At 43.8% G+C, this 27947-nt stretch overlaps 1 protein-coding gene across 1 annotated transcript in view; it reads left to right on the top strand.

The window, feature by feature from the left end:
- Positions 1-27947, top strand: part of htr4 (5-hydroxytryptamine receptor 4) — a 195408-nt gene that overhangs the window by 72885 nt on the left and 94576 nt on the right. Inside the window, exons 3-4 of the mRNA XM_085360912.1 lie at positions 19135-19248; positions 26766-26966. Of these exons, the coding sequence (XP_085217038.1) occupies positions 19135-19248; positions 26766-26966 (315 nt within the window). The remainder of the gene's footprint in view (positions 1-19134; positions 19249-26765; positions 26967-27947) is intronic.

Raw genomic sequence — 27947 nt, forward strand, 5'->3', positions numbered from 1 at the left:
ATAATCCAACATGGTGTGTGTCTGTGTAGGAAAAAGCTGCCTGCCTTCATTGTGGTTTATTAATAATCAAACACAAAGGTTGGACATGAGCACGTCAGGCTCTGATCCACCACAGCGGCACAGGTTTGCTGCTCGCTGCCGTCTCTTTGGTATTTTGGTGTCTGTCAGCTCGACGGCAGCTGAGTGGGCATGGAAGCTCGCAGAGAAGCTCCGCGATCTTGCTCCAACCAGATCGAGAAGTGGGTGAAAAGGTGGAGCTTAAAGCTGATTCAACACAGACCGTAGCATGCTTTTAAGATGACAGTATGATATTGATTTATGTAGAATCTCAAAAGGCCAAAAATTAATGCCGAGGCTGTATTTGTAGCACGAGAACTTCTCTAATAAATGCATGAATTATGTTTTTATTCTTATGAATTCTCTGATTGATACTGTAACAATACAGTAACAGTACTGCATTATCCCCTGGCTATGTGGCACTGGGTAAAACCAGTGTTTGACATGTTGAGATGTTGCAGCAGTCAAACAAAAAAAATCTGTTGAACGTTGAACTTTTTCCTTTTGCAAGATAATTTATTATTATTTAATTAGTTTAGTTCCACTCTGAGAAATGAGAGTGCTCTGAACTGAGCTGTTAAACAAAGATACTAGATAACCTGCAATACACACACACACACGGGGGGGGGGGGGGGGAATCAGGTAACTAAGCAACAGAGAGGACACGAGCATGTCAGAACACACCAACAAAACAAAGTGCTGAACTGGTGTAAAGAAGAAAGTTGCGGTTGGTTTGAAGGGCTGCAGAAGAAAGTGTCTGTCTCCAAAAGAACGGCAGCACGGCGGTGGAGGGATGATGACCTGAGTGCACCAAGTATTCTAGAGTCAGCGTGAGGCCGTCTGTCCCACAGCTAAAGCTCGGACCAACCCGAACAAAGATCCAAGCTCAGCAGCACATCTCCACTAGAACGGCTGAAACAGGAAAGAACGGAGCTGCTGCAGTGAATAAATGGTAAATGGCCTGCATTTTGTATAGCGCTTTACTTAGTCCCTAAGGACACCAAAGCGCTTTACACTACATTCAGTCATTCACCTATTCACACACACACACATTCACACACTGGTGATGGCAAGCTACATTGTAGCCACAGCTACCCTGGGGCGAACTGACAGAGGTGAGGCTGCCGGACACTGGCGCCACCGGGCCCTCTGACCACCACCAGTAGACAACAGGTGAAGTGTCTTGCCCAGCCTCGGTCCGACCGAGACTGTCAAACCAGCAACCTTCCGATTACAAGACGAACTGCCAACTCTTGAGCCACAATCGCCCCATGTGGGGTCTAGTGGTCCAAAGTCCAGGCCTCAGCATGTGCATGAATAAATGTTGCAAAACTCAAAGAGCTGAAGCTACACTGTGAAGAAGAGCGGACCAAAACTCCTGCACAGCGATGAGAGAGACTGATGACGTCACACAGGAACCATCACTGTGAGTTACTGCTGCTGAAGGAGGATCTCTAGCTGTTGGGTCACGGGGTGGACAGTAGTTAAAGAGCTTTGGCAGTGAGGACATTTGTGTCTCTGTCCACCTGTGCCACAAAGAATCTTTTCAAATCTATAGTCAGTCTAATGTTGGTGAATAAACCATTCGCTGTACAATCCAGCTCCGTGCAATAACAAGACAAATATTCGGCCTCAACATGAGAGCAGAGCTTCTGCCTGAGGCAGCGACGGGTAAGCGTCAGCTCCCTCGAGTCCATCAGAGGAACGAGAAGTTCATACTTTGGGGTGTTGCGTAGCAGCAGGGATGTGTGCTCTCTGTAGGAGGTGCACCAGCTTTCATTGATTACTCTGGCAAAGCTTAAGTGGTGCACGCTGCAGGTCTCTGATGATGATGATGCATCAGGTCTCCAGAACGTCTCATTTGCAGCTCTCCAAATTTCAGCTATTTCCCCAGATCAGGACTTTGGGCAACAGCATTTACTGTACAAGAACACAAGACTAGAAAAACATGTCACACATGTCTGTCAGAACCCCATGCTCACTGGAGCATCGTCCTTTCTGAGGAACAAATATTATCAGTCAGTATTTTATGACTTAAATGCTCCAAGAAATTCAGCAGACAGAGTTTAACATTTGGGGAATTCCAGCCATAATTTAAGAAAACAACAAAGAAGTGTTTCATTGCTAAAGTTTGAACTACATCACAAATGCAAAGATGATTTTGTCTTTAACCTTTGTGAGGTGACAGTTTTAGCACCATGTTGGCCGTGCATGAAACTAAATGCTTCAGTAATTATCATGTTACCAGCTCCTCATTAAAATAGCCACATGTGAATGTGCTGTAATGTGGATCACATCATTTCTTCTAAATCAGGAAAACTCACTTTTCCCACAGTGTGAACAGTAAGGAGAAAATGAGCTCTGCTTCCTGCAGTCACAGTCGTCTGAAGAACTCAGATACTCGATAAAGATGCTGTTCTGTGCACGAGTGAAACGGTGGAAGGAGCAGTTTCACATTAGTTTTACCCACATTTCTTTGGCATGAGGTGAAGTCTGAAGGCCTCTCTGGACTGAGCCAATGAAATGACACAGAATGATGGATTAATGTGGGCCAGTCACACTGAGGTAAGATGTGGACAGAGTCTGCAGTCTGCAGTCTGCAGCTGCTGCTCCTATCCTGCTTCTTCTCCATCACCTCTATTTGTTCAGTCTATTCTGGAGAATGTCCTGGGACTGCTGCTTTTTTTTTTCTTTACTCTGTCTGCTTGTGCAATCAAACTCAACGTTTGATTGCACTTTTCTGGGGCCTCCGTGGTTTGTGACACTGCTCCACATTGATCGATTTCGCGACACTTTCTATTTATGTCTCCCCTTTATTAATCTTCTCAGTGACTCTGACAGTTTCTCTGGGCTCAGTGAATACTGTCTGGGAATCCCTTTGGCATTATGTGCACTCAATATCAGAACTTAAAAAGCATCAGCAGACATTAATCCCCAGGCAGGAGACTCCTCTACAACACAAAGCAACCTCCCAAAGTCTTGCAGTAAAAATCAGCAGGAATTTGTTTCAGTAGCAGTGAATTTCATTCTGTTCTACTTTAGAGGCTTCCTCTCCGAAACTGATAGATTATAACACTGGAATCAGTCCAGCAAACACAATTTAATGCATATTTTTATGCTTCAGGTCTGTTTTCCTGTGTTAATACATATACGCATGCATAACGTTCAGAATCAGAGAGATTTTATTAAGCCCAGAGGGAAGTCAAGTAAGTTAAGTCATCGTCCTTGATGCATTTGAAAACTTTGTCAGACTGCTCATGTGGACGTTCCATGCTGACCACACTTGTAGTTTTCCTGCTGATGATGAACTTTGTTCGGATGGATGGGTGCAGAGGGGGGGGAGGCGACTCGCTGATGTGCAAAGCCATCTATGTGGATATAGTCATGTGGTGTGTTTTGTGATGTGAGCCCCCCCTCTGTGAATTATATTGTCTGAGTTGTAGGTTTGCATTCCTCACCATGAAATCGATGTTTCTGTGACTCCAGGAGTTACTTATTTGGGAGATTGTCATGTTTCTCTGTGCAGGATGCTGATTAGCTCTGAGGTATTTGCATTTTTGGATTTTACTTGGATGGATGATTGGAGTTGCAGTTCTCTGTTCAGTCCAGAACAGAAAACGTAAATTACTCTATGAATGACCTCCTTTTCAGGATGTTAATATGAATAATATGTTGAAGACGTGTGAAGCATTTTTTAGTCCATGTGTAGTTTCTTTCTAATTGCCAGATGAGACTAAATTTGAAAAAGAGAGGAGTGTTTATGATTGAGTGAAATTTCCAGCAGGCCGTCAGAGCTGCTGCTGCTGCTGCTGCTGCTGCTGCTGCTGCTGCTGCGTGTCATGATTCGAAGCAAAGACGCTGTTTGAGTGTTTGACTGGAACTGAAACTTTCACGTTATTTCAAGGTGTTTGTTCTGCATGCAGCCAGGTGCTATCTGATGGGTTAGCATCCACAGAGTCCATCTGAGCGTATATTGAAGCTGATTGGTCAGAGCCTAACCAGTTGAGCCTGAGGTAGAGATGGATTGATTGTGATATTTGATGGCTGAGCATATGATGTGTATGATAGGATGGGTGGTGGAAGGGTGAAAAAACCATAAAACAAGTTCAGGGAATTTAAAGTTCCATGAAGTGATGAAGGAGATTCTGTAGAAACAATAATGTGTCATCTGCATATCGACTGATCTAATATTATGTGTTTAATGTTCAAGTTAATTTGACTGCTGTTTAATTCTACTCATATTTGTCCACATCAACAAAACAAAACATAAGTTGTGGATGGTTTTCTCTCTCTCTAAGTTTCTCATCTCCCTCATATGTTGGGTTTTGAGTATGACCCACAATATTCTCAGTATTGTGCCTGAATGCAAACCATGTAACAATGAACGAGCACAACAGCTGAACATGAAACAGCTGGGAAGTCAGCTGGGAATTTCCAAGAGGTACGCTTTTACTTTATAAACTCATAAAACTGTCAAAAAATAGTAAAGGGTGGGAATATCACTACACCCATAACTGCATTGGTAATGTCAGGTACTTTCCTGGAGACAGAAACAAAGAAGCTTCCACCTTAATCTTCCGCAGTGAGTGTTTTGAACGTCTCCCCTCACATGTGCTTCAAAACAAGTAAAGACCTGAAAGTGTGTGTGTGTGTGTGTGTGTGTGTGTGTGTGTGTGTGTGTGTGTGTGTGTGTGTGTGTGTGTGTGTGTGTGTGTGCGTGCTGCATATTAATTACAAATTTCAACCCTTCTCTGCATGTTAGAAGAGAAATTTATTTTTCATTACAAATAATAATTTTCATAAATAAGTCCTTTAAAATGACATTTTGAAGTTTTGTGTAGTTGCACAGTTGTGGATAATTGTTGTGCTTTCAGCATAAACTGACCGTGTTACATGCCCAAGCTGTGACTCCCAATTACACTTTTTATGATAAGTAAACAGTCAGTGACAGTCAGTCAGTTAGTTGTCAGAGGTAGTAAATAACTCGGAGCGCTGCAAACGTACTGCAAACTCCTTTGCTTCAGTGCAGGGGAGCCAGAGTCATTAAACGCTAGCACAGTATTGTTTTAGTAGATCATGCAGTATCTTTTCCTGATTTTCTGTTTCACCATCATGTCGGGACACATGCTCAACATTTAAGCGACACTCGGATATGATTCCACACCTTCTGTGACTCAAAGTCTTCTGTGGGTGACTTTAATCGCCAGGCTGGTCTGTGGGCATCTCTCTGCTGGTGGACCAAACAAAATCAGGCTCATGTACACTTGGTCAAAACATGTTGCCTGGCAACCCAACCCGGTGTTTGACTGCGACTGTCGCCAGTTTGAACTTTGCCAGGAGCCTTCAGCAGATGGATGCAGTTTATTACTAAGAAAGTGTTATCATCACTCTGTCAGTATGTAAATAAGATGCTTCAAGAATTCTGCCGCACGTATCATCACGTGGCACGCTGAGTACATTATACTGAGTCTGCTGTGTGTTCCTGTTATGAGAACTTGGCTGTTGGCTGCTCACCATTAGAAGGGAATTCTTTTCAGTGTTGCATAATTTTATATTATATATTTGTGAGAACCTACACAAACCTCTGAGGCACCAAAATAAAACCTCTGGATATATATATATTTTTTTATACCAGAAGTCCTGATTTGAACCTTACCGTTACACCACGCCTCCAAGGTAAACACTTTATATGCCAGTTTCCGAGAAAGCTGGCAGGTCGGAGCAGCATGGAGAACTTCCTTTGGTTTTTTTTGTGAAAAATAAGCAGACATGAGAGCGCGAAGAACCACAGCTCCTCTGACAAGTTGGTGCTGACAACGATCACTTTCCCACTCTCCAAAAATGGAGCTCAACTCCGTTTGTTTTCTCCATCCATGCGCTCCACTATCCCACTTCAAAAAACAAGTTTTATGACTCCTAAAATGATGACAGCCCACATCTTACAGTCCACAAGGCCCTTGGTGATGTCACACCCTAAACTGAAACGGTGAACAGGGTTAACACTGAACCTGGTAAACATCAGCATGATGATGTGGGCATTATCATCGTGTACCGGTACATTACCATAAAGCCTCACTTTGTCCCAGAGTCTCCTTATGCCGTGTTTGGTGGAATAATTCATGGATTCAGTCTGTCCCACGCTCCACTGTCTGAGGAGCCATTTGTTCTCCTTTCAATCACACGGTCAGCTAAAGCTTTGAATCTAAAACTTTAGGACTTACACACTTCCTGTTCCTTCCTTCCTGGCATACCTGTCAGGGCGTCCTCACCCCTTCACCCGGTCTGTGGGCGGAGACGAGGACGTGCGATGGGTCACATGTGGTAACATCAGCTTAGACCTGGCCCCAGGTGCAACCCATTTCCAGATGGCCTGCAAGAAGAGGCCAATGAATGATTGATAATTGGGAGGAAACGGCCTACCAAACCAGCTGATGTAAAGTAGCTGAGCTCATATTTGATTGCCTGAAGCCTGTTTCCTCGCCTTTGGGATGCGTTTATGTGGGAAGCTGCCAGAATCACGCCTCGCACCTTCGGGAAATCGTTATGAGACAATTAGCCTGAAATGACTTGCAGGGCTTTTTATTCCACATTAGCACTGACGGCTGACTGATGGCTCATGCTGCTCTGTCACTAATTTGAGTTTGAATCACACAACGTTTGAATTAGTCAGTGACTCTTATTATGGTGGGGAGCTGATGCCTTAGTTCAGGACTGTGACTCAGTCTGAAATGGTCTCTGTGTTCTTACTTATTTAAAAGTGCATTTTGTAACACGTGACCTTTGGCGACCTACATTTGGTAGGTTTATCTTACTTGCAGCTGAAAGGAGGAAGTTATTTAGAGCTCAGTCTGGTTTGTTTCACTGTGCTGCTGACAGTGAAGTAAACTCACTGATAATATTAACATTTGTGCTGAATGAAAACAGAGTTTTACGGAGATGCTTTTCTGTTTTAAGACATTTTATGAAGTAAGTGCAAACCTGAAGGCACTTTTCATGTTTAAACCAAAACCATGGAGTGTCCAGAGATTTGCTCTGTGATCAGAAAGAGGTTGTCGAAGTGAGCCACTGAGGATTTATTTGAAGGTATTTTGGTTTGTTTTACAGTAGAAATGACTACGTGAACGCCTGCCTAAGGTGAAGTTTTCCACCTGTGTTAATCTTTTTCACTCTTTTTATTTTGTGGGTTCCCACAGTGACTGAGACTGGTTCACTCCCACCATCACGGCTGCCCAGGGAGAACTCCTCATAGTTAATTCATGTCGTCTGCTTGTCGTGGTCCTGGCTCTTTTAACCAGTATTTTATATTCGTGGGCTTCTGTTTAAATGAATGTCTGTTTGTTTGTGGTCTCGATTTTCACCTTTGTGTATTCCCTCTGTGTTTCCTGCCATGCTTAGGTTAGTCTGCACTTCTCTGTTAATTATTGCTCCTCACTTTACCGTCTTCAGTTTTATTTCCTCGCTGTGGCGATTGTCCACACCGGTGTTAACGTGTTAGCCCAATCAGCTTTTGTATATTCAGAGCTCCAGCTCTCGCCTTGCTCTTTGTGATGTCTGTTATTATTTCCCAGCAGTTTTTATCTCCAGTGTGTCTTCTGTTTATATCTGTGGACTCTTTCTTTGCCTAAATAAAGGTTTCGGGTCCACATTCCTGCACACATGACACTGGTCTGATTACCCAATCAAACCTTCACTTTGGAGCCAGTATTGCTTAGCAAAATAAAGAGGTGTAGCCAGTGGCACCAGAGCTGCTAAACTCATCACACCCAGGAAGTTCAGGAGAAAACGGACCTCGTTACCGATGCCATTAATCTGGACTGCTGCTCGGCTGTGTCTGCATGCAGTCTGTGTTGCGCTTTCATTTATCCGGGGCCAAATTAACCCTTCCCCACCGGGGAAAGCAGAGGATTCATTGAGAAGGACTCAGTAGTGATGATGTCTTAACATAATCACACAGAGTGGGCGTCCCAGGCCTCCTGACCGTTTCTATCTCCAGGCAGATTTCACACAGACTGTGTGGGCCTTTTCTATTCTGATGTTGGGTTGGTTCGTGGACTCTTATTGTCCTTCTCTGCCTCCTCCGTTGGTCACACATCATTACCTATCCCATTCAGGCAGACCACGTCATTGCATTATGTTCAGGCAATCATCCTCCGACTTTAGACGAGCTTTATGGCTGTGAAATGTGCTCAGTTATTCTTGGCCCTTGATTATATTATTACACTGAAAATATCCTCTATTATTTCCAGCAAACTGGATTTTTCGAAGGTACTTCTAATTTATAACCCATTTATGAAACTCACATCTGTGATTTCACAAGGCTTAAGTGAAGTTTTACATCAACTATATTCAGTAATTACAAAATTTATCACATTAGTGTTGATTGATCATTCAATTAAAAACAGACCTGGACTTTTCTCTTAATTTAGCTTCTTTCTCTGCATTATTTAAAGCTTTGGCAGCTCTACCGGTCAGTGAAGCAGTAACAGATGATGAGTCATCATCATGAAAACAGGTGCATGAGGGCAAGGCACACTTCTTTTAGTTGTGTACGATGCGTCAGGACCGTCAGGTTAATATAACGGCAGTGCATGTGTTACAGCATGTCAGAGGACTGTAATCAATGATGGCAGTCAAATTATCCGACCATTGTTAAAAATTGAAATATTTGTTGTGAAAGGGCCTCTCATTCTCTGTCTGGAGCAAGCTCCTCCCACTTCAAACCAACGTTCTTCTGATTGGCTGTCCCTCATGACTTCATACAGATCCAAAGGTAGAAAAGGAGCTACTGGAGCTACTGGAGCTCAGCAGGTCATCTACTGAAGGTGGGTTGTTCCATCCCTGGCTGCTCCAGTCTGCATGCCAAAGTACCCTCGGGCAAGAAGGAACCCAGAGCTGCTCTCAGAGCGTGAATGTGTAAATGAGCCATGTTGTACAAAGTGCTGTAGAAAAGTGCTCCAAACAGAGCTTCATTGTCAGAGACCAACGCATGAGTTTACAAACTGATTGTTAGTCTGACATGTCTAATTACTGTCAAAGACATCTGAACACACTTTCTTCTGTGTATGAGTGCATTTTTCAGAGTTGCCGGTGGACAAAAGCAGCAGACGTACCTGAAACATGGGCTGCTAATCAGAGGTCTGCTGTCAGAATCACAGCAACAGGCCAAACTACTGTTACTATGGTTACAGGCAGGCTCATCTGCAGGAGGTTTGGAGGTTTTGGTTTTTCTAACAGAGAACATACCAAGTCTCCGGGTGGTCCAGCACGTACTGTAGGAGCCAATTGGCTTAAAATTGTTTCAAAGCTGGATAGTCTACGTGTGCATGGAGGCGACGGAGTCACAGCCAGACTGTGGGTTTGGACAGTCAGCAAATTTTGATCTCAGAGGCCATTTGTCTCTTTGCATGCCTAAAATTGATCAAGCTTTATTGAACCTGAGCATGAGTAACCGCCTTGAACTAAGACCAATTTCTGTGCAAGTTGTCAATCTTTCCAAACAGCTTTCATGCCTGTCCGGTTTCAGAGCATGAATTACAAAGTCAAGCATTGGTCCCCGTCCTGGTGTTTCTGCAAAGAGAGCTCCTGCCAGTCATCTGTCAGTCCAATTGCTGAACCTGACGTGAAAGCACTGATGCTGCATCGCATATGAGCCGAGGAAAATGAGCGCAGGCAGCACTGCGACGCAGTTGGCTAAAAATTTTGCTCGAAGCCTAAAAGAATGGCGTTAGTGGACGGCACGCAGCCTTGGGGAGACGTGTTCAGGATACATGATGAGACCAGTTGTTGTTGAGGAACAGTTTGGATTTCAAAGCGCCTGGAAGTTGAATTTAAAATGACCTTTCATTTGTAGCCCTACTCCCTTTTAAATGAACTGGAGGGATTTTCAGTGTAAATTCGGTCTAGCTTTAAAAACAGTGTTGAAGTGGACGACTGCCATTGTGCTGATTAAAGGTGCGCCGTTGGGAAAGATGTGAATAGATGTGTGAACACACACGAGGAGGATTTTTAAGGAAGGGTGTTTCTGCATGATCGAGACAAATAAACCTGTGTGTGTGTGTGTGTGTGTGTGTGTGTGTGTGTGTGTGTGTGTGTGTGTGTGTGTGTGTGTGTGTGTCTGAATGATTGCAGTGATCATGATGGTGTTTGCTTCTCTTGTGTGTTCTGCAGTTCGTCTGATTCAGGTGGTGTTTTTTTCTCCTGTGGAATCTTAAATTGTTCCTGTTTTTCGTGGTTTTTATCTGTTTTGTGAGGAAAATTTATCTCAAAGTTCTCCACTGGGTCTGATTATAAACAGTATTCAGTCAGACACCTTCAAACCTTTTCGATTTTCTGAAACTGAAATTCTGTGTAGCAAACTGTGATGACTGAAACAATGTATTTCTCTGCTCTGCAGCTCTGCAGCTGAAACACTTGACAGAGTTACTTGACATTTCCAATCACGATGTTAGCGACACTCAGAAAGCTTGGAGGAGCTTAATTTATCTGTGCAAACAATCCACTGAACTCTGTGCCGCTATCACCCATCATCACAGCCAGAAATATCCTGATGATGCATCGCTGTAAATGTCAGGTGCAGTCAGGTCGTCACCGCGCTTCTTTTATTTCAGTGCTTCAGGTTTCTGATCACAGACAATAGAAACTGATTATTATAAATATATATTAGTGCTTTCATTCTGGGCCCTGCGACAGACTGGTGTTTTTTTTTTTTTATTTGTAGCAGAAACACACACCAGTCTCAGCAGTTGAAATAAGTGGGCTGAAATAAATGCAAAATGAGCTTAAAATCTGATAAAACATCAACAATATGAAGGTCTCCATCCATTTGTGAGGCTCCAGCACAGAGCAACATGGATTCTCAGGAACAGCAGTGATGAAATTATGTAAATGACAAGTGTTATTGACAAACTGCGAGATGCTCATCAGTGGAACATGCTGGAGTTTCTGGCTTCTCGTTCATTAAAACAGGTGCTTTGGTCTTTACAATCCTAAACCAACCACAGATTTGTATAAGACCAAGGTTGTCCTTCTAACGTGTCTAACATTCACCCATCCATCTGTCAATACATACTTCCACCCATCTGTATATCCATCCTCTGGCCACTTACTTCACTTCTTCTCAGGGGACACTGAGGTGTTCCCAAGCCAGTACCAGTCATGTCCAAAACACCAGTATCAGCTCTGAGCTCCTTCCAAATGAGCAAAGTGCTCATCTTACATCTGCTGCTTGTATCTGTGATCTCATTCTTTATATATCTCACTTTATATTGTAAGGCAGACCCTACAATAATACATACAAGAGAAAAAAAACTTAACAATCACATGACCCCCTATGAGCAAGCACGTTGGCGACAGCGGGAAGGAAAAACTCCCTTTAAACAGGAAGAAACCTCCAGGATGAACCAAGCTCAGGGCGGCCATATGAAGCGATGGGGTGTCATAAAACCAGAATTTTCCCTAATTAACCGGTTTGAGCCCCTCATGACTATAAAGAAAACAAAAATGTAATAAAGGAAGTTCTTTGCTGTCACACTTGACTGTCTGTCACTTACAATGTTCGTCTGTCTGCATATACGGGAATAGCCCCCAGCTGAGGCTGCCGGATCTGTCACAAACACTTCACCGCGCTTTCAGCTCTGACAGCCGCGCTTGGAAAGCACATTGTGTTTCCTACCTTTCTGCTGCTTCTCGTCTGCACTCCTTTATGCTTTAAACGCGTTTCATTGGTGAGGTAAAGATAACAGAACTTAATTAGGCCCAATCTTCGGTCTCACAACTCAGAAACCAAAACCTGTCGTTCAGAAGTAAACCTCAGCAGCTGCAGCCACACTTAAAAGACCCATCAGAGCAAAGAAAATAATCTCGAGTCCAGCGGAGAGATCGCCGCTATCAGACCCTGACTGAGCAGCACACAGGCAGCTGTTGGTTGGAAATTGGAGGCCATCCTCGCTGTTTACACACTCTTCTTGTGTGTGTGCGTAAACTTGTGGCCACGCTTGGATGAGCAGAACAGAGAAAACGGGTTTGGATGGACAGGGTGGGGTGTGAGGCTGAAATGGCATTTGAGAGCAGACAATGGAGTCTTTTTCTCACTGTTATAATAAAATAATGTGAAACAATATGCTTTTAGAGACAGCGCTCTCAGAGGAGCATGGTATGTTTAGATGATGTTAAAGAAGAATTATTTTTAGGAGCCTGCTGTAAAGGACTAACTCCTGATTAAATTTGGGCTGAGCCGCAACTTTGCACTGTTTAACGAGAAAGCCAGAACATGGGAATATGTATGTCTGAAACCAAAATCCTGACGACTGAAAACTACAAAGATGGCAGCTTCCACATAGATGACAATGAGAGGTCAAGAACTTTATTTTAATGATAAATTTTTAATTATCAGTGAGATCATTATCCAGTGATTATTCATCAACAATTATCATTATTGCCAAAGAAGAATCGCAATGGCTAAAGCAATGATGAAGTCATCTGATAAAGTCTTCGAATCTAAGGACGTTTCTCGGCCAATAAAATAAAAAAGGCTGTAGTACAGTTTTATTTTCTCTATGCTCACCTATAGCTGTGAAAGCTGAAAAAAGAAAACCGGACAATCGATGAATCAGGGCTTCTGAAACTTAGACAGATTTTATCAGTACCATGGACGCCCGAAGGACCAACAAATCAATGGAGAGGCAAATAATGAAGATACGGCTCCCACCAGGGAGGCAAATGCCGCTTGACCGATTCTTGAGAGTATTTCCGCCGTTGTTGCCAGCGATGGTCACTACTAAGATCTCAGTCATTAAGCTCTTTAAAAACTCATTAAAAACAGTTTCTTTATTTTTAAAGGAAAGTTATTGAGTAGATTTTGGTGAACTCTGATTAAAATAAAGATCTCACATCCTGACATGGAGGAAAACCTAAAAGTAATGAAAATGAATGAGCTGAAAGTCTAAATAAGTGATAATCATTTCAGGTATCTCGGTTCAGATGATCAGTGTCTATTGTTTGCACAGCCGCTAATGCACCGCGAGCATCGTCATCGTGGAAATTTGTCAAAGCCAGAGCGCCGTGTCTCTGGAGGAAGTTCAGTTTGGAGATGAAATCACTGATTCACATGTTCTCACGTCTCCCTTCTTCTTCTTCTCTGAAATTCCCCGTGGATGTGGCCAGGACTTCCTGCTCCCTCCATCTTTAATTTTCATCTCTCTGACAGAGACCTCAGAGTCCCGCTGGATGTCTCACCCAGAAATAAATTTAGCTTGTTTCCTGACACTGTGTCCTCAGATGAACATGAACTTTCTAGAGAAGCATTTAAATGATGCATCAAGCCTGGCTGCTGCACTTCAGAGACCACTGTGCACTCAGCCCCACTCAGATTCTTTGTTCATTTTATTTGTTGATAATATTTTGTAAATGCTCTCTTTAATATTGTGTAAATGTGTGGCACAGAGAACAGAAAAAAAGGTTTTGGTGTGTTTTTATGCTGTGTAGACGAGCTGCGTCACCACACCCTGTGGCATTTCTGCAGATTTGATTGCATCAGCTGCGGTCAGGTGGTGAGGAGGGGAAATGACTGCGAGCAGGTGGAACTAACAAAACAATCTCTGAACCGGTTCTGTCGGCCCACCTCAGTTGACTCGACAGATCCCGTGCACGCTGTCACGTGGCATTGCTTGACACAGTAAGAGTCGGGCAGCTTCAGCTCTGAGAGGACCTCAGTGAAGACTTCTGAGAGCTCAGTCCAGCTCTCACTAACAGTCAGCCTCATGCAGCCAATCAGTGACAGCTCATTTAGTTCAGCCACATGATATGGTATCCCCTATAGCTGTAAAAGAATTTTTTTTATACGTGTGTGTTCATATTTCAAAGGTTTGGCTCTCCAGCTGTCACTCACCAGAGTCAGACCAACTGAGAATATCAAGCTCAGAGCCAAGAATGTGCAAAAACATTATTTATGTGCATTTAGTCTTCACGAGGAGTAAGAGAAACCAGATGTTCGGTCATGGATGATGGAGGTATTTCCCCGCTCATCTGTCCCCTCTGAGCTCCTAATTGAGGCTGCTCTGTGCTGATTACCTAGCATACCCAGCATTACCCAGCTTAACTCAGGTCAAAGTTCACGTTACCTGATGTCTTTCATCCTTCAAACCCACTGCTCCACAGCTTCTCTGTTTGTCTTTCTCAGTCTCTCTTCTTCAACAGCAGAAAGCCCTTTTTGTACGTCTGCAGAATCGTTGAGGAGCAGCAGAGGAAATTCCTGCCTTTGCCGTCTGTTTTTAAGCACATTTGCTTTCAAAGGACGTCGGCTGTGTTCTTTCCAAACCCTTTACCTTATAACGTACTTGGATGAGACATTACACTCAATCTGAAGAAGTCACAGCTTAATTAAGCGCGTTTTGACGAGTGATCAGGAGCCGGGTTACTGTGTGTGATGCTGGGGTGTAGCCTTCTGTCAGGTGTGTAGTCACAGTCCCAAACAAGACACAGATGCAGGTGTCCTGATGTGTGTTTGCCTCCCAGCAGCTGGCCTTCATTCTTGCTTCTCATCCTGAAGACGTCGTCCATCCTAAAAACTGATGGACAGTGATGGCTATTTAACCCTTACTGGTGTTGTCACCTTGATGTCCCCCATCATCATGTGACCACTGAAAACACGTGTTTGTCCAAACTGTGCATTTATTAAATCAGCGAAGATGCTCAGGCGAGAACCAATGTTCCATCAGACAGAACAGAACAACCACTCCACACACTGATTGGGGTTGGGCGTTAGGGTTAAATAGGCGGGACATCAGCCTTTAGAACTGCAGAAGCCACTTGGATGAGAGCTGAAAGGGCCTGACAAACCTGAAGAAGTGCAGTTTTCTTCATGCTACCTTGACCTGGAACACTGAGAACCTACACAGACGTCCTCTTGGGTTCAGACTCAGAGACTAAACAGTATTGAGTGTGGTCCCGTGCTGACCTTGAACAAGTTCAAGACATGAACAAGACATGCTCCTATCAGCACGGTATAAATATCACAGGGTTATCACATATTTCATCCATCTGTTGGATTAGCTGCACTTCACTGTCACTTTTTAAAATAATGGCTTCAAGAGCAGGCTGTCCTCAGCTGTGTGTGTATCCCCAGGTATGGGTCAGGTGTGTGTCCTAATGTGCTAATGTGATTGCTGCACCGTCCCTTTTTTATGGAGCGAGCTCTGTGTGAGAACAGCTGTAAACCTGGTGACAGGTGGATCGTCATATGATTTACTCAAACTTTACTCCCACTTTAGAAAAAAACTATGAACAACAACAGTGTTGTGCTTGGAAATGTTGAACCTCTTAGTTTAAGTGTCAAAGCGTCAGTTCGCTGAAAGTTTGCTGTGGAAGTTTGTGTTTAAGGTTTTGACAGTGGAGTTTAAATCCTAAATAAAATCCTTTTCATCGGACGGTGTGGCCTAATTGTTCATTAAGGAGCAGACCACCAGCAGTTGTAGCGAGTGAACATGACTCTAGCTAATGATCAGTAAGTGTGTGCACCCAGCACTGCTCTAGCTTCTGCAGCTGATCCATTAATTATAAAAGCAAAATGAGCCGAGACTCTCTCACCAAAGCCAATATTTGCACAGCGACTTTCGTACCTGTCGCCATGTTAGAAGCCAGGTGATACTGCCATAATGAGCGTATCAATGTCTCATTTAGGGGAAAGGTGTACGTGACAAACTTGACGTGAAGGATTATTGTGAAGCCTCTTGATTATTTCTTGGTAACGATGCTTCTGTTGAGAAGTCAGCGTTCCCGTTTGATCTGATTAGTGCACTGGCATCACGGATCAAAGAACAAGCCTCATTTGCACACTATCACTTTGCCTTTGAACCTCGGATGCTGAGAGGGAAATCATTTGGCAGACGGGGACAGGTTTCTGAATTCAGCACAGAGGCTCATGTTTGCATGTTACCAATAATGTGGACAGTACATAAAAGCCACAGATAAACATCTCTAAACGTCACTTTCTCCTGTAGAAATTTGCATTTTCTCATGTGGGGAGATGTTGCCCGCCCAGCCATGTCAGTCGCTGTCGTTCATTGTGTTTTCCCACCTCCCCGCCAGGCTGTGAGCTGTGAGAGAGACAGCAAACCTCAGAAGGATTGCTGTGATGCATTACCGATGTCAAACAAGTGTGAGTTTAAAGAGTCGCTTTCTGAGATCTCTCAAACCACAGAAGTGGCTCCAGGAGCTTCGATTCATAACTCACGCTGGCTGGACCCGAGACATTTTCTAGAGGTTATACGCGTGCGGGGGCGAAAATGCAACGCCTGCAGTTTTAGCCTGTATTATTTATCATATCATATTCCCCATGTTGGATACTGAATACGCAACATGTCAGTTCTGTATCTATGACCAAAGACGTCTCGGTTATCGCTGGAAGATGAGCTTTGTCAAACAGGCGAGTGTGTTTTTGTGTTTATGCTCCTGATGATGACAGTTTAACCTCAGTAAATGCTGTTTGTTGTGTTTTGGAGAGAAGTGATTTGTGTCCGGGTTTCTGTGGATTATACAAAGATCGTTCGCCTGCTTTGACCTTTTTGTGTCTCAGGCTCAGCACAGCTCGACCCCAGGAGGTGGAAATGGGGTCTTTCAAACAGGCTGTGTATGAAAGTTGATATAGAAAATCAGAGCACAGCTTTGAGGTGCAGCAGCGACGCTGGAGCCAGGACATGAGCACCTCTGCCATGAATAGCATGAATCCGCCAAACACTGAAAGCACTTTGATTTAGGCCCCTTTGTTACTAAAAGGGCTTTGACGCAGCGGGGGCAGACTCGGGACCTCTGAGGATCTCTAACCAGGACGTTAGCATCAGATCCCTGTGTGGTCCTGTGGGCTGCACATAGCTAGAAGGGCCTGGAGGCTTTTAGACCTTCTGTGTCGCTGTTTTTATTACTTTCAGACTGAATTCTCTGTTTTTGTCATGGTCCTGGGCCATGTTGGCCCAGTGTTCTTAGTTTCCTTGTATGTTTGTATTTTGTTCCTTGCTTAGGCCATGTTTTCTGAGTTGCCCTGTTGTGTTGTTCCCTAAGTGTTTTCCCTTCATGGCTTTTACCCCCTGTGTGCCCCTCTGTGTATCTGTGAGCCCTCGTCTCTCCTTATGTTTTATTCCATGTTTCCCCTGCCCATTATGTCTAAGTTCTCCCCGTGCTCTCTCTTCCCCCTGTGTGCCCTCTATGTATTTATGAGCCCTCGTCTCCCTTTGTGGTTGTTTCATGTTTCCCCAGCCCGTTATGTCTGTGTTTTCCCCGTGCTCTCTCTCCTCCTGTCTGAACCTCTGTGCACTTCCTGTTTACTTTGTGACTCTCACGCCCGTACATGTCATGTTCAGTTCACCCCGCCCTGTCTCGTTATGATTATCAGTGTCACCTGTGTTCCCCGTGTGTTCCCACTTTCCTCGTTAACCCTCTGTGTATTTCTGTCTGCGTCTCCCTCTGTTCAGCGTGACGTCGTCCCTTATGTTGTGTGGATCTTCCTGTGCCTTCCTGCGAATGTTAGTTTACTTTTTCCCAGTTAGTTCTGTATTTCCTGTATTCTGCCGTGCCAGCATTAAAGCTGTGTTCTTTAAGTTTATCCCCGTGTCTGTGAGTCTGCATCCTGGGTCCTTCTCCTGCCTGCCGCACAGCGATTCATGACAGTTTTATCTCTTTCTTTGTAAAATCCCATGCGGTTGGTACACCTGTGCAGGTTTCTGATTGGTCACCTGCTGCTGCAGACTTTATTTATTTTGCTTCTGCTCGATAGGATGCACTCACACTTTGGTTTGTTGATCTTCATTCGACTATCCTGTGCTACAAAGCCAGACTAGTGTATTACTGAGCTGTGTGAGCTTTCTGCTTCTTAAAGGGTTTCTCTTTTTACCTGGCTAGATTACCATGGTAACTGGTGCTGAACTGATCACCTGGTTGGCAGCAGGTCATGTTCAGAGGTTCTGTTTAAAGCTAGCTGGAAGCACCACGTCGTCACTGATTCTTGTTTTAAGAGCGTCGAATCATCACCATGAAACATGATCACACATAGTGTCCGTGATTCGAGCAGGGGGCGCTCACAGGGACCACTTAAAGCTGAAGAAGGGTCACGTGACCTGTGAAATGCCCGTTTTACGCCTCCTCTCGACCTGCAGCAGTGTTGTGCAGATGAATGGTTTCACAGAAGACGATTGCACTGCATTGGTTTCAGTGCTTCTTTCACGCTCATTTATCAAACCCAAATGACAAAATGTCTGCTGCGAACTTTGGTGACGATTCAAACTGATCAGATAGGTACAGCATAAATGTGTCCACCTTTGTTTCTGAGTGTGCAGATGCTTCTGGCTCTCAGCTTCTGCTCCATACTGTTTTACCTGCAGGGGAGTTTATTCCTCGCTGTGACTCCCGAGTCTCTTTTTGTTGTTGTGAAACGTATCCATGCATCCTGAAGCCTCTCCGAGTGCTTATGTAGGTGGAAGCAATCAGTGCAGCAGAGGAAGAGACCTCTGCTTTTAAATACACAGGATATCATCACTGCTGCACCTGGCTGCTTGTTCGGGTTCAGCAAGCTACCTTGGAGATGGAAATAAATCTCATTTGCATCTGAATGTTTTCAGTGACATCCTCTTAGCCAGAGACACCAAACAAGAACAGGTAAATCCATCTTTACCTGAATGAAGCTTTTACAGCTAATGACTAGCTCCAGAGGCTGAACTTAATGAGCCGACGCAAGCAGGGAGCAGGGCTGATTTCTTGTTGCTCCACCGCGTGGTGCAGGCTGATGAAAGAAAGATTGTAATATTGTCTGTAATAAATGCCACATGAGGGGTCACTCTGCAGTTTTAACTCTCTCTCACATAAAATGAGAGCTGACAGCCTCTCTGTATCCTGCCTGACGAGTTCTGACACCTTTGCAAATATCAATAAACATTACAGCAGTGTTTTCCAAGGGTAGCTACGCAGGCAGAGACCACCCTGGCTAACTTCTTTTACTGTAAGGCGCCTGAAATGTGACAGAATCCTCTCAGTTCAGAATCCTAGCAGGCTTTTAGACTTAAACTGACATGGTGTTGTTTTATCTCCCTGCAGCGATAGCATGCCAAAGCGGATGGCCCTGATCTGCTTCCTGTCTCTGGTCATGCTGATGAGCATCTTTGGAAACCTGTTGGTCATGGTGGCCGTCTGCAAGGACAGACAACTCAGGTGGGAACGACCTTCTTCTTAAGGGCGCTTCTGTGTAATTGGCTGATGTGCATGAGAGTAAATCAGCAACAGTCAGAGCAGCACTTTTTTTTTTCACTGCCTGTTTCTTATTTAAATATTTTTTTGATTCCTGGTAATGGTTATTGTTGGATCTTTAGCGGATTCAGTTTTTTCTTAGCTGCTTTAGATGTGAATCCCTCCCTGTGTTCCATCCTCATGTGATGAGTTTGTGTTACGTTCACGTCTGTGTTTAGTGATCTCACTTCCTTTATTTTGATAGTGTTCCTTGTGCCTTAGTTTTGCTTCCTCGTGTCATCCTGTGATTTGGTTCAGTTGTGTCTCGTTCTCCCTGCTGTCTCTTCTTCCTCCAGCTCCCCTCTGTGTGTATTAATGTTTGCTGTCACTCCTTCTCCTTCTTCAGTGTGTGATGTGTATGTGCTATTTTCTCCTTTATGGACTTTGTGTTTGCCTCCACGGTCTGTAACATCTACAGAATCATGGCAGAAACTGCTTCTTCGTGTGTGTCTGTATTTTCTAAAGTGGTTTCCACCATTGCAGCTCTGATCTTCATGAAGCAAAGGAGAAGGGTGTATGAAAAGTGAAGGAATTAGAGGCGGAGTCAGAGGGTCAGGCTGAGGATGGAGGGTCATGTGGGAGCTGCTGTCACCTCAGTGCTTCAGTCCTCCGTCTTCACCTCGCCCTTCTCTTTGTCCCTCTCTCTGTCTGACGTCTCTCATCTTTCTTTCTTTGCCCCTCTCATGACCTTTGACTCATGGGATGTAGTGTGTGTGTGTGTGTGTGTGTGTGTGGCATGTTGAAGTCAGTGAGTGACGGCATGTCTGCTGTGATGTCTTACGTTGCTGAGGTGAGAACATTTATGTCTTTGTTCTTTTGTCCACTGGGAAATGCTCAGTGGGGACGTCCCTCTGGTGAACGTGGGCGATAAAGTAAATAGGAACTCTTTGCACATCATTTACAGGAATCATGAGTATCCCAGGTAGGAACAGCTGTTAGATTACCAGTGGTGAGATCAGTCACTGTGACGGTGGTCGTGCCTGTCGGTCTGTAAAGGCTCACATACAGTTGGTGTGTGATTTGTGTGGTTTTGGGTTTATATGTGGGACAAGTGCTTATGCAAACCAAAAACTGTAAACAAAAGATGGACAGTGTCACATCTCCCATTATTTTCTGCAGCCTAACATTAATCAGTCATGTTGGCTTTTTGGAGCCAGAACTGATCATATTTGGAGGATGCTGAGCTCAGTAACATCCAGATAAAATCATTGAATCTCACTGTGCCCCAAAAAGTCTTGGACAATAATGTTAGTACAGTGACCTCACAGCAGCCATGGTATTGGTCACATGATGTTATTAAAAGTGCCTCAAAAGGCTCCAACAGCGCAAACCTGGCCCAGAGGTCCAGTTCAGGAACTCCAGCCGCCTGTGTCGCCTCCACCTGTCAATAGAATCGGGGGCTGTGTGTTTTGGCAGGTACGCGTTGGCTTCGTTTTTCAGACCTGGAGGCTGACACCTGACAGCGAGAGAAGAGAGTCACTGTGAGACAGACGAACAGTAGCTTACGTTCAAATATTTCTGTCCTGATGGGAGTTTAAAAGAGTTTAAAGTGAAAGTGAATCATACAGCAGTCATCAGATCTCAACTCAGTTAAACAATGATGAGTAGATTATTAATTAATGAATTAATTTTTATGTAGGGCTGGGCGATATGGCCTAAAATCCATATCGCGGTATAATTTGAAGCACGTGCGGTAACGATATAAATATCGCGATATATTCTTTTCTTCTGTATAACATTTTCACAAAAATCGAGAGTGTTCCTTATGTATGAATTCTGGTTGTGCTTACTGACCTCGAACAGATTTTGGCGTGCAGAAATCTGTTAAAAAATGTTTTAGTACAACTTTGGTAAGCCGCACTGCTTGATGGATTGTCAGAGCATTACGGCTGCTGTAGTGAGAAGCTTCGCGGAGTAATCTGGGTCCAAAACTCCGTCCACTTCAGGTCCCAAAGTCAAACGAACACTAAGAGTTAAAAACGGTCTAAATTCTTTCATATTTAATGAAATCATCAGCGTTGGTCCTTTACCAGGTGTAACAATTAAGTTTAACATCCATGCATCCATGAAAACAGAATTTATTAAATTTAACGGAGTTACAAGTTAACAGGAAGTTAGCTCGCTAGTTTCCACCTAAACATGACATACCATGTTCCGACTGAGAGATTTTTGTAACTAATTAAAATGTACAGCTCTGCTATCACTTCCAACATAAATGAAGACAGAAAACTAAACAGCAGTGACGTTTGCAGGGTTCCTGAAGTTGGACTACCTGGTATATAATGTTGTGCTACGTGACGTGATTGCTAGCGACGCAGCTGTGTTAGCATAACATTAGCACAGTGAAGCTGGAGGATGAACGCCAACGATTTTTCCACTCGATAAAAGTTAACGTGAGGGATTGTGGTGGTTAGGGACAAATGCAATCGCATAGCAGGATGCTATACACGGGCCAAACTTCAGTCAGGAGAACAACTGAGATTATTCATCCACAATACGAGGTTAGTTATTAATATGCTGCAACAACATGGGAATAGAGCAGCTGCGAGAGAATTCAACATTAATGAATCAATGCTACGGAAGTGGAGGAAGCGCAGTTTTTGGCTTTCCCCATATTTCAAAAGTGCTTCATCTCTTTGCTATGACTGTCGCCCGGCATAATTTGTAGATGATAATGGTTGTAGCCGCTTCAACATGCGCTATCGCGGTAGAGCGGTATAGTCAAAATCTCTATCATTGGCCAAATTTATATAGTTGCTATCGTATATCGTTTATATCGCCCACCCCTATTTTTATGGTGGAAATCATTATTTTAAGGAGATGTTTTTCAGAGAATCCATGTGAATGAATAAAAAACGGTTCCAGCAGCTCATGGATGACTATCACCCGTCTGTTTGTAGTCTTGTTGTAGTCAGAGAAACTCAGATTACAGCATAATGCCCATTCCTCCTGAAGCTGCTTTTCATGTGCCTTTGTAAACGTCTTCCTCATCCCTCACTGCAGAGTCGCTCTCACTCAGTCTGGGACCAGCTTTTCCAAATTTATAATCCCAGTTACTAAATTAATGGGAACCCCCGATTCATGGTCACCTGATCCAGCCCTAACTATATGAAGGTTTGAATCTTAAAAGTAGAGATAGTGTCTGTCTCTTGAATCCAAACTGGAAGCTGCTTCCACAGAAGAGGGGCCTGAAAACTGAACCCTCTGCCTCCCATTCTACTTTTAAATACTCTAGGAACAACAAGTAAACCTGGTGCTCCTCCTTAATTTGCGAGGAACAAATTAATGAGGAACACAGCCATTTGGTGATAATATAATATAAGATAACATTAGCAGCTCAATATGTCACAATCAGAATAATTTATAAATAATAAAAACTGCTGAGTAAGTCTCTGTTTCTCTCATAATCTTTCATCTGTGGTTTGAAATAACCTGAGCGCTTTATTCTCATAACCAGTAAATCATCGAGGCAGAGGTCGGGTTTTTCCACAGCAGCCAGGTCTGTGTGAGGGAGCTCAACAGCTTAGAGGCATTTTACATGTTTACCTAATGTACAGTACACACACACACACACACACAGTAAACACCAGCAGAGGGTGATTCAGAGGGTGGTAAAGCACTCATCATGAAACATCACACAAACAAAATCACTGTTACCACCTTTTGTTTCTCTCTGTGTGTCATGTCGAGTGTGTGAACACACACACACGCTGCAACACAGTGTGTGTGTTTATAGACACTGAGCAGCTCTGCGAGCGCTCGCTGTTATAAACGGGTCGCAGCAGAAACTTTGCTTCCACATTTCTGATTTTGTCTTTTAACATCAAAGTTTATTTACATCATTTACAAAAGTAAGAACTAAATTCATCAAATAAAATAGTTTAAGTGAAAAAGAACATGAAAGAAAAGACCTTTCCAAACGATTCATTCATTCTTTCCATTGTTTTATTTCTGCCTTTGAGATTGTCGTTAAATTATCCCTGCACTTCATTAAAGTGCTATTTGGAGTCGTGTTTTTAGTTGTAGTCATAAAATATTTGGCTGACTTAATTGAGTTTGAAATGATTTTTTCTGATTTAAATGAATGAAATAAATAACTGTGTATCCTCCAAGGATTAATTCGGTGTAATTGCTGATTTCAGGGTTTTGTGCTGTTTTTTTAAAAAAAACATTAAAGTTTAAATTCCTTTATTATTATTCCAGACTGCACCTCTCAGAAATTCCTCAGAAAGGCAGTAATGAAATAAAAATCCAGTTATGGGGATTTAATTGAACTGTAGGGTTTATCATTCCCATTAAAGCTTGTCTTTGTGATTGTGTTGTTGCAGACGCCGTCGAGGCCTCCGGCTCTATTCTGCAAAACAAGATTACAAGCTTTGTGCTTTTTATCGGCATTTGTTATAAATGCAGATGGTCGTTTAGTTTACGTGGCTTCGCCATCAGGAGGTGACCCAGCCAGAAATAGTTTGACTGGACAGGACAGAAACGTGATGAATATGAGAGCATCTGAAATGATTCCTGCATGTTTGCTTCTCCTCTCTGACCTTTCTGTTTGAATCATCTTTTCTTAGATCTTACATGTTGGACGTCCTCGTCACACAGTCCCTGCTAATAAAGTTTATTTATTCAAAGGACTTTCAGCTAAACACAGTCTGTCATCCTGACTAAACACAGTGCCTCCTCCTCCACCTCAGGGCTTCTTAATGCTTCTAAACTGCTCTGAATTATAGCCAACACAGCTCCGTGTGTGCGTGTGTGTGCAGGATTTACTGCAGGCAGAGGTGTACCGGCCTGTTCCAGAGCAGTGGATGGATGGAAAGCCTTCGCGGCCTTTCCCTCGTACTGAGGTTATTTATAGACGCGGACATTGACAGCGCAGAGACGAGGCGGCTGACTGACCGACTTTTTGTCTGCAGAGCTGTTAGTGGTGGTGTTTTCTGCCTTTGAGTGAATTACTGACTGACTGCTGTGCAGCTGCCTTTTTGTCCATCAGGTTATTAGTGGCATCACAGACAAACTGTGATGCCACTAATCAATAGCTGAAATTGATTTGTTGCACACACAAGTCCAGGATTTTACAGCTGACTGAGAGTGGCAAGCTATCACCTCGTCTCAGGATTTCTTTGTTTTGTCAAACTGCAGTAAGTGTGTGTGTGTGCGTCTGTCTGTCCAAGGTGTGTGAGCAGTGAAGCACAGTTTAAAACCTGCAGAGTGAAATCCATAGAATGTACTTAAAAAGATGGAAGTAAAGCTGATTTGGGGAGGGGGGGTGAATGCTCCATCATTTAGAATGTTAGAAATGATGAATATGATGGCCCATCGTCGGATAAAATAGATGATTTATGGCAGTTTTTTAACACCTGGATCAGTGTGATATCATAGAGAGTGGCTATTTCTAATGAGGTCATCTCATTCATCCCACCTACAGTTGTCTTAGAGGGGGAGGAGCTAAAGCAGCATGTTTCAGACGGAGGATGAACTGGGAGGTGTGCTGTGCAGCTCCAAAGGTTCGGGCATGCTCAGCACGCGTCCGAAAATTTAACCCAGCTGTGACAAAATAAAACAGGAAGTAACAGAAGACGAGAACACCTACACGGGGCGACACTGCACACAGGAAACACAAAACACTAAATAAACCAAATCACCTGAAGCAGAAAGCTAACAGAAAGTAGACATTAACTGGACTAAAGTATAACCAAGAGACTCAAACTCCAGCAGATAATCCAAAACATAAGAGAGAATAAGTGGTTTTTGTTTGTGTGTGTGATGCTGCAGAGTGCGACATGTGTTAACATGTGCTAAAACACACAAAATCACCATCAGGTTTGTGATGGTGATAACAGATGCCGCCACATGCTCGTTACTAAATCAGGCTCATCCCACATTAGCAGACTCGTGCTGAAGCCACACCCACATTTCTCTATTTGAGGTCAGCCACTAACCAGAAGGTCAGTGGTTCGATCCTAGGCTGCTCCAGTCTGCATGCCAAATATCCTTGGGCAAGACCTCATGTTGCTCTCCGATGCATCCATCAGAGTGTGAATGTGTATGAATGGTAGACTACTTAGCACTTAGGTCAGAAAAAAGTGCTTGTGTGATTGGGTGAATGAATTAGTTGTATAAAGCGCTTTGAGTACTCAGACAGAGTAGAAAAGCGCTATATAAGAACATGTCCATTTCCCATTTCCGTACAGACCCCCATGCTTGCCCACAACCGTTAAGAAACGTGTAGGCGACACAGAATCACTCAGAGACAAGTGGTTCATCGAAAAGTGAAGGCTGTTTATGCTTTGAATGAAATGGGCTGTGTTTCTGACAACATGCGACTCATCAAATCAATAAAAATGTGAGCAAAACGTTATCAACCTCCTCTCTCTGAACTGCTGACTAGCACGAGCCCGCTGTAGCAATTGGTGAAGAAGATGAGAGTAACTGTCTGTGGTTTTTGTAAAAAGTTTGTCGTCTTTATCTTGGTGAAATTGGAGGAGTGTGACTCGTCTGTGGGATCCGTGCTGCTGGATAAAGACAGTCACTTAACACAGAAAAAAGGAACAAAGACTCAGCAGGAGCTTAGAAATCAGTGAGGATTCATCCCAAAATCTCATGTTCTTCACTCAGACATGTACGTGTGTGTGTGTGTGTGTGTGTGCGCGTGTGTGTGTGTGCGTGTGTGTTCCTTTTCAGTGTGTGTGTTTCTTACTAAACGTAAGAAACACACACACTGAAAAGGAGCAGCTGATCGTGCACCACTGTGTGAAAAGCACACATGCAAACTCAGTCAAAGGGACGCAACAAAGGATGGGGGGGGGGGAGTAACAGGAGCAGTGTAAGAGGACAGACTCACACACGCGAACGGGAACCAACAAACCTTTAATCAGCCAAACCTGAGGCACCAAACCCATAACATGAATGTAAGGTCACAGCACAGACACAAATCCTTCTTAAAACCAAAAACAAACCATGACACACTGTCCCGCTTCTCACCTGTGAGCTATTGGCCAGTCACAGTCCTCCCTGACCTCCCCAGGACAGCATGCATGTCTGACAGGTCAAACATGCATGCTGACTCTGATCAGAGTATTCTGAGAGGGTGTGCTGCAGGAGAAGAGCTTTAGTTTTAGACATTTATTCATCTTTAAAGACCTTAGAGTTTTAAATAGCCATGCTGTGGGAGGAGCCAGATAGGTGTGGACCCTGACTACAGGGACTAGTGGTCGCTGGGTAAAATGCTGCTTCCAGCTCGGGTCTAAGGACGCAGATGGAAGCACTGTGCTCTCTAAAATACATACTTCACATTCTTAAACCTGACAGGCTCCAATGGTTATGACCTCAGTCAGAGAGTAAGTGCTCTCAGTCAGTGCGTGCAACTCTGACAACGCATGGACATCCTCCTAATGTTTGCATTTATGATGAACTAACTGATCCCGCCTCTCTTTCTTCAGGAAAATCAAGACCAACTACTTCATCGTGTCGCTGGCGTTTGCCGACTTGCTCGTGTCGGTGCTGGTGATGCCGTTCGGCGCCATTGAGCTGGTCCACCAGCACTGGATCTACGGCGAGACCTTCTGTTTGGTGAGGACTTCTCTGGACGTTCTGCTCACCACCGCGTCGATACTACACCTGTGCTGCATCGCCCTGGACAGGTGAGACCGTCTGACTGTCTGTCCTCTGTGTGTGTGTGTGTGCGTGTCTGATCTGCTGGAATCTACCACTTAACCTGCACCACTCTCATTCTCATTGGTCGGGGTCTCTCGTGCATGTGTGCACATATACTGAATATAACGATTGGCTGCAGGCCACATCAAACCATTGGCTTTGATTGGCTGGCTCGAGGCTATCAATTCCCACACCTCTGATGGAGGGGCTCGTTTTCTGTTCTTAATTATTCGTCATCCTGCAGGAGACTGAGGTGTGTGTGTGTGTGTGTGTGTGTGTGTGTGTGTGTATGTGCGCATGTGCGAAAGAGAGAGAGGGCGTGAGAAATATTTTGACGGTTTTTCTCTGCTTTCACAGACAAAAGCAGCTCTTCTTTAATTTCAGGGTGAAGACATGTTTTAACCTTTAAGTCAAATATTCATAGCTTGTGTTTTCTTGTCTTTTATTAAAGTTGCTTGTATCATGTTGTTTAGGATTTTGCAGACAGCTGGAGTGAACATCAGCATTTCTTCCTAACTTTTCAAACACAGTTTTAAATCCCACCAAAGTGATCCTGAGGGAACAAATTAAGCTGCACAGCCTCCTCCACCTGAAAGAGCTCTGAAAGTCAGAGTTTGTGGAATATGTATTTGGCTTCACTCGAACTTTGATCTAATCTAATGACGTTTGAAAGTAATCAGATGCTATCTGTGTACAAGTGTGAGCAGCAGCACTATTGAAATGAGTCTGTAGCAATCACAGCTAAGCAGTGAGATGTGGGTGAAAGCAGAGCTGCTGAGACAAAGCACAGTTAATCTTCACACGGACTCTGGGAAAAGATATAAAACCGGTTTCAGTGGCAAACACAGCCTAAATGTGTTTTTCAGCTCTGAAAATGCCATACATGACAAAGTTATGAGAAGGCTGGTAAAGTAACTTGAACTGCGACCCACTCCTGTGAAAATATTCACAGTATGAAGGGAACATTT

This window comes from Diplotaxodon limnothrissa, linkage group LG2, assembly GCF_057381915.1.
Source record: "Diplotaxodon limnothrissa isolate DT_005_m linkage group LG2, D_limnothrissa_male_GT1.1, whole genome shotgun sequence".
Classification (NCBI taxonomy): Eukaryota; Metazoa; Chordata; class Actinopteri; order Cichliformes; family Cichlidae; genus Diplotaxodon; species Diplotaxodon limnothrissa.